Source organism: Lytechinus pictus, chromosome 2 (assembly GCF_037042905.1).
Source record: "Lytechinus pictus isolate F3 Inbred chromosome 2, Lp3.0, whole genome shotgun sequence".
NCBI lineage: Eukaryota > Metazoa > Echinodermata > Echinoidea > Temnopleuroida > Toxopneustidae > Lytechinus > Lytechinus pictus.
Window position 1 is genome coordinate 50,768,533 of NC_087246.1, and position 6,110 is coordinate 50,774,642.

The 6,110-nt window shown below is 35.3% G+C and overlaps 1 protein-coding gene across 1 annotated transcript; it reads left to right on the top strand.

Moving 5' to 3' along the window:
* The first annotated feature begins 479 nt into the window (after window positions 1–479).
* LOC129270907 (uncharacterized) lies at window positions 480–5,462 on the top strand. The gene is made up of 5 exons (XM_054908245.2): window positions 480–953; window positions 1,899–2,031; window positions 2,978–3,118; window positions 3,953–4,116; window positions 4,902–5,462. The coding sequence occupies exons 1-5, from the start codon at window positions 826–828 to the stop codon at window positions 5,056–5,058; spliced, it is 723 nt and encodes a 240-aa protein (XP_054764220.2). The 5' UTR covers window positions 480–825; the 3' UTR covers window positions 5,059–5,462.
* Window positions 5,463–6,110: the final 648 nt, after the last annotated feature.

Sequence of the window (6,110 nt, forward strand, 5' to 3'; positions counted from 1 at the left end):
GGCAAGAAATTTATCCACTTTGTGCTGCACTCGACCCAGGTGAGGTGAATGGGTACCCGGTAGGATCTATTCCTTGAATGCTTTAGCGCCTATATGGCCGCTCAGCTACAGCCGGGGTAATAATAATATACCAAGTATATTTCAGCGCCTTGAGCACATAATCAATGTGGATTTGGCGCTTTAGAAATACTCTATATTATTATTATTATTATCATTATTATCTATCACAATTGACGTTTTGATCGTAGATTTTTGAATTGTCAAAAACAATTCGTATGATCAGTAGTTTCTACGCTTGCCACTACTTACCTCAAGATCCCATACGATTAACACCACGATTCTCAATAATGGCACAAATCATGACAGAATAATGATTTACATGTATGTGTTATTTTTGTCTGATTTATACTCAAGAGGGTCAGAATCAAACCCACCACCACCCGACCACAATTTTAACATAACATATCAAACTATTCATTCATCATTCAGTTCATTATTTCAATTATCAGTTAGTATACAATTGCATGGATACATGAAATAAATGATCATCCAATATATTGTATATCAGATTAAACAAAATAAATTACATAAATGATGGTTTGGTGACCAGACCACAAGGTTAACATAACATGTCAAACTATTCATTCATCATTCAGTTCAATTCATTTCATTTATTTCAACCATCATGGATACATGAAATAAATCATCCAATATATTGCATATCAAACACACACAAAATAACACAAATAATTAGTGACCCTGGAGAAAGCAGAGCTTATAAAAAGGGGCCACCAAGTTAAAATACACTTTGAAAATACACAATAAATGATGATATTTCTACTAATCATGGATAATTTTCTTGTAAATTTGTTCTTTCCAGGGGCATTTGCTCTAGGGAATTCAGAAATAAAGGAAAATCAAGAACTTAGTTTACGACCTTTGGTTGTCAAAAGGTAAGATATCATTCCCTGAAGCAGCAAATTTTTATCAAACGCTTTACATTTTTTTACTTTCTCTTTCTTACTTTTATCTTTAATTCATGTATGTTACCTCTTCATTCCCCCCCCCCCCCTCATATTTCCCCACCCTCTTCCTCTCTCTTTCTCCCTCTTCAACATTTTCTCACTTATGAATTTTTCTAACCCACTCCTTCCTCTAAATCACTTGGTGTCTATCAATAAAATGTTTTTTTCCCTCTCTGATTATAATATTTTGATATGAATTTGGTGGAGAGTGATATTGTCAATAATCATATTCTAGCTATTCAAGTAAGGGTTTCTTACAAATATGGCATGTGCATTATGCTGCTCCTCCCCAATTAATACATGTATGTACTAATGACATTGATAAATACTATAAGATAAGTAATTATCTTTTGAACAAAATGCACGTGTAACATTAATCTTGATTGGTCACCACCATTTAGTGATTGATTGCCAACCTTTGGGTTACAAAGCCCTAGTCATACAAATGCAAAAGCTGATTTGATGTACCTTTCCTTGACATTGATTTACCGATGTTTGGGTAATCCCATGAAATATAAATGTCTGACCAGACCACTTATATCTGAGACCTTCCTGAAATCATCCGTCTCTTCTTTCTGGTTCATATAACAATTGTAATGCTCTCAAATGACTTGAGCAGTTTATGAAGTGAAGTAAGAATTTAGAAAAATGGGGGTTGGATGTGCAAAAAGGTTGATTATATTATGAAATTGCCCATCTGATACTTCCAACCAGTGTGTAAAAGGGTACCAGATGGAAGAAATATCTTGAATGCTATTCATGATATGATTGCTTACCTTACATCAAAACAATTATTCTAGGATTTTTCATGATTTGCCTTAGATTGCCTTAGATATTCAATGAAATAGTTATTATCATTGCTGTTGTTTACAGTGTTGCTAAGCGCCGTGGTGTGATCAGTCACCTGCTTGGCCTGTCAATGTCCAAGGCTGGAATGGATACCATCTTCACGGTCAGTGGGGGTCAGGTGACTAGCTATGGACCTCAAGGACAGTTCAACTGGCAGGTCAGTAATGCCCTTCATGATGGTCGGTCATCTTTGGAAGCTTTTCAAATCCTGATTCATTTCAAATGTATTTCACTAATCCAAAAAGAATATACATATTGGTGCAACAAATATGAAATGGGAAGAGTTTCACAGACCAACTTTGCAGATGTGTTATGTGACAAAATCTTTTTTATCTGAAAATATGTGTAGTAAGAGTCGGACATGTGTGCTTATCAGCCCATCAAATCCAAGGATAGCTGTCAGATCTGACAGACAGCATGTCAGATGACAAATGTTTATTTATTGCTCATCATCTCGATAAAGACCTAAGACTTAAAATAAGTCTCAAATTAGAATTCTATTGCTGTTCACTTCATGCAGTGGGAAGTATAAATTGATGTTCCTTATCTAAGATAGATCCATTGATGGCAGTCGATTGTAAATATATTTCTGACAACACGTTATTGGTTAATAGGTATCAACTCGCTTACTTCCTAAGAGTCATCCCTTTCTAACACAAAAGCTAAATTAGGGACAGTCAGGTCATTCCAGACTACTGAGGCCCATAACACAAAGCTTAGCAATTGTGAAAATCAGGTGTATGCTTAATCATTAACCTTTGTGTTACAAAACCCTGGTGTCTATGGTGACTCCATAGACAAACTTTCTCCCGGGCTCTGTAACACAAAGCTTAGCAATGATCGTAGAACATTTTTCTACGATTGATTCCATTGGCTACAATGTACAATCAATTGTAGAAATCAAGCGTATTATTAATCGCTAACCTTTGTGTTATGGACTCCGATTACACTATCATAAAGTGCAAGCATGTAAATAGGCCCTCTACCATTTTGATCTTTATTTTAATTTATCTTGATTCAGGAGAAAACTAATGCAAAGTCATACGTACAGCAATACAATATTCCGATTGTTATGCCATTTTTTATTCCTTCAATAATATCAGGTATCAACGTCTGCTGAGTGGAGTGAGCGGTACATTGTAAAGAAGTTCAAGGGTCGTGTATATCAAGATCTCCAAGATATGTATCATGGAGCCTTTTTACCCAGTATACGGCCGCTCTCTATCCAGGAGTTTGGACAACAGGTGAGAAATGGATTTACAGATAATGGGAATAGACCTTACGCATTGATGTCATCGCGCCGCCATCTTGGAGGCTGCAGCCATTGCCTTGCCTGCATTTGTGATCTGCAGCTGGCGCATCTCTGACAACTCCATTTACGTGTATTCCTATATATTCCTCTGAGGGAGGGCGCCATGAGAGTATGACGTCATATTAATAAGGTTTATAATGGGAAGATAGGAGTATGAGTGAGAGACAGAGAATAAAAAAAAAGATTGATGTACTTTTGAGGGAAAGAGAACAGGAAAGTTGAAGTTGGAAAAGGAGAAGAGGAAAAGGAAAAGGGAGGAAAAAATGGAGAGGAGGATTAATAGAAGAATGAAAGAGGAGAAGGAGAGCCGAAGAAGGTGGATAAATAGGAGGAAGAGGAGGAGAAGAGAAGAAGCAAGGTGGATATAAAGAGTGAAGAGGAGAAATTAAGAAGAAGAAGACACAGACAGAGGAGGGGGAGGAGGAAACAAGTATATGAGTAAGAGGATAAAACAGAAAGAGTTGGAAAGTGTAAGGAGAAAAAAAGGAAAAGGGGGAAATTGGGCTGTGAAGTTGAAATTAAAAGAATGGAGAAAATCAAAGGTTTTTCAAGGAAGAGGAGTAGATAACCTAGTGTTGTCTCGAGGTTCTTTCAAGATATTGTTCATTATAGCATAGTGAGTACATCTACATTGAGCCATCATCCTTCATTTACTGATCAATCAAAATTCTCTCATTTCACTTTTCTACCTCAAATCACTGTATCTGAATGAGCCAATATCTTCTCATTAATATCAGCAATTTTTTCTGACTTATTATTTTTTCAGTCAGCAGCAGTGATCGCAGGGTGGGATAACGTTGTTCTCCTATCTTTAGAAACGGGCAATGTCCTAGTGGAGCATTCGTTACCGTGTCAACCGACGGCTCCTGTGGTCATTGGTGATTTTGATGATGATGGATTGAACGATGTCATAGTCCAGTGCTCCCACAGGTCAGTGATGTTTCATGATTTTTTATAGAAATCTTCTCTAAATATAATGAGAATGATGAGGAATAGTAATAATAGAATTAAATTTGCACCTGTCAATGTAGGGACTACAAGAATTGTTAAGACTTGAAGGAAATTTGACAACATCTGAGAATACAGTAAACTATGAGGACGGTTCGCTTTCAGTAGACCCTTGAATCATGGTGTATCAACTTAGGCGAAATTTTATTATGACACTTACAATGCGTGATATGAGCATGATAATCTGGTTTTGTACATCGCTGAATGCAAATATGCACATGAATCTCAAAAGAAATTGCACTCATTCTTTCCAAATGTGTATCTACATTCCCTGATGAATCACAGCCTTTAACACCTATGTTTTAAATGCTCATCAAACAAGATTTTCACTCCCACCTTCCAGTTTCTCTTAATGAAGTGTAATTATCAACTTTCTAGATTTGAAAAAATACTGAATCAACAGAATCAATACATTAAGATTGTGTGAATTCCATCATCATCGTTTGCATAAATATGTTTTTACCATAACAGAACTAGAGTTTGAAAATAAATACTCAGGTTAGCATAATCCTGCCATTTACTGTCACACAGGGGAAAAAAATCTGATGAACAATACTATATGAGCTTTCCCCAGTAAAAGTCTTATGCAATTCGACACTTTTGTTCCAACATGTTTCTTTCGTTCATTATTGTAATATGTGTATTGAAAATGAAATAAAATCCTATTAATTATGACCTACGCTGTCTTCTTTTTTTTTCCATTTCAGTTACCTTGGTTTCTCCATCCAACGATACTCAGGTTACTGGGTGACAGCATTCATTGGTCTAGCTGTGGTTGTCATAGTAACAACCCTCGTAGCCACATGCACCCCCAAGGAGCTAACTATAGAGGGGGCTGTTTATGGAGATGAACATGAGAGCTGACAGGACAGACTTTGTATCAAGAACTGAAGATGATCAATTTCACTAGTTAGCTGTGCTAGCAACTATTTATTTCTAAAGTTTCCTGCCTTTTGCAATACTTTTGATAATGAACAGTATTTTGTATTTATGTATTTATTGTAATGAATCAGTGGTAATTAGTACTATTGCAATATTCAATATTGATGTGAAGAAAATTGTTATTTTATACAAATAAATTTGTATTACTCAAGAAATTTTCGAATCAGTTGAATTCCACAAAAATTTTGATTTGTCAAATATTTGGAAAAGTAAAATATAAGGGATGAAAATGTCAATCCCTGCCAAAGTTTTTAGAAGAGAAGTTTTGCAAGCTGTACTTAAAGATTAATAAGAAATATGGAAATAAAATGTTTTGTAAAATGAAATCATTATCTCTTGTTTTGTTCTCTTATGATTTTTTTTTGCCATTTGTTTGAAAGTACAATTCTTACGGGGCATTACAAACTTGCGATTTAATTGCAAGTCTATTTTCAGTCCCTTAATCAATCATATTGTCTTGTAATTAATTGTAAATATGTGATTGATTGCTGAACTGATTCTTACAACTTGGAGTATAATCTGATTTGCTACAGCTAAGATTGATCTATTGATTATAAAATTGCAACAGAATAATTGCGATTGATTGCAAATATTTTCTTGCAACACCCCCTTAGACTGTTTTCTTTATTCAAGATAATACAAACCTCTTCTTTCAGCCCTCTCTCCCTATTTCATCCTCATATCTTCTTTTTTTTAACCCTAACTAGGCCGGGCTTTTTTGGCTGTTCTGTGGCCACCGATCGCGCGAGCGCCGCAAAAATTTGCACGCTGGTAGTGTGCGATGTAATCTACAAGGCTGTATGGTTAAATTTTCCAAAATAATGAGATTTTATTTTATATGAATTAATTATGCTAATTTATGCATAAATCATACTTTTTGCTCTAATTCAATAAATAAAGCTCCTAGAATGCTAATTTGGGGTAAAAATATTCTTTGTAGCATTCTTAACAATCAATTTCTTATGTATTTTATT

Coding starts and splice junctions, on each gene's coding strand:
- LOC129270907 (XM_054908245.2), top strand. CDS start 826: ATGATGATATTTCTACTAATCATGGATAATTTTCTTGTAAATTTGTTC. Junction 954..1,898: donor CGACCTTTGGTTGTCAAAAG/GTAAGATATCAT, acceptor TGTTGTTTACAG/TGTTGCTAAGCGCCGTGGTG. Junction 2,032..2,977: donor AAGGACAGTTCAACTGGCAG/GTCAGTAATGCC, acceptor CAATAATATCAG/GTATCAACGTCTGCTGAGTG.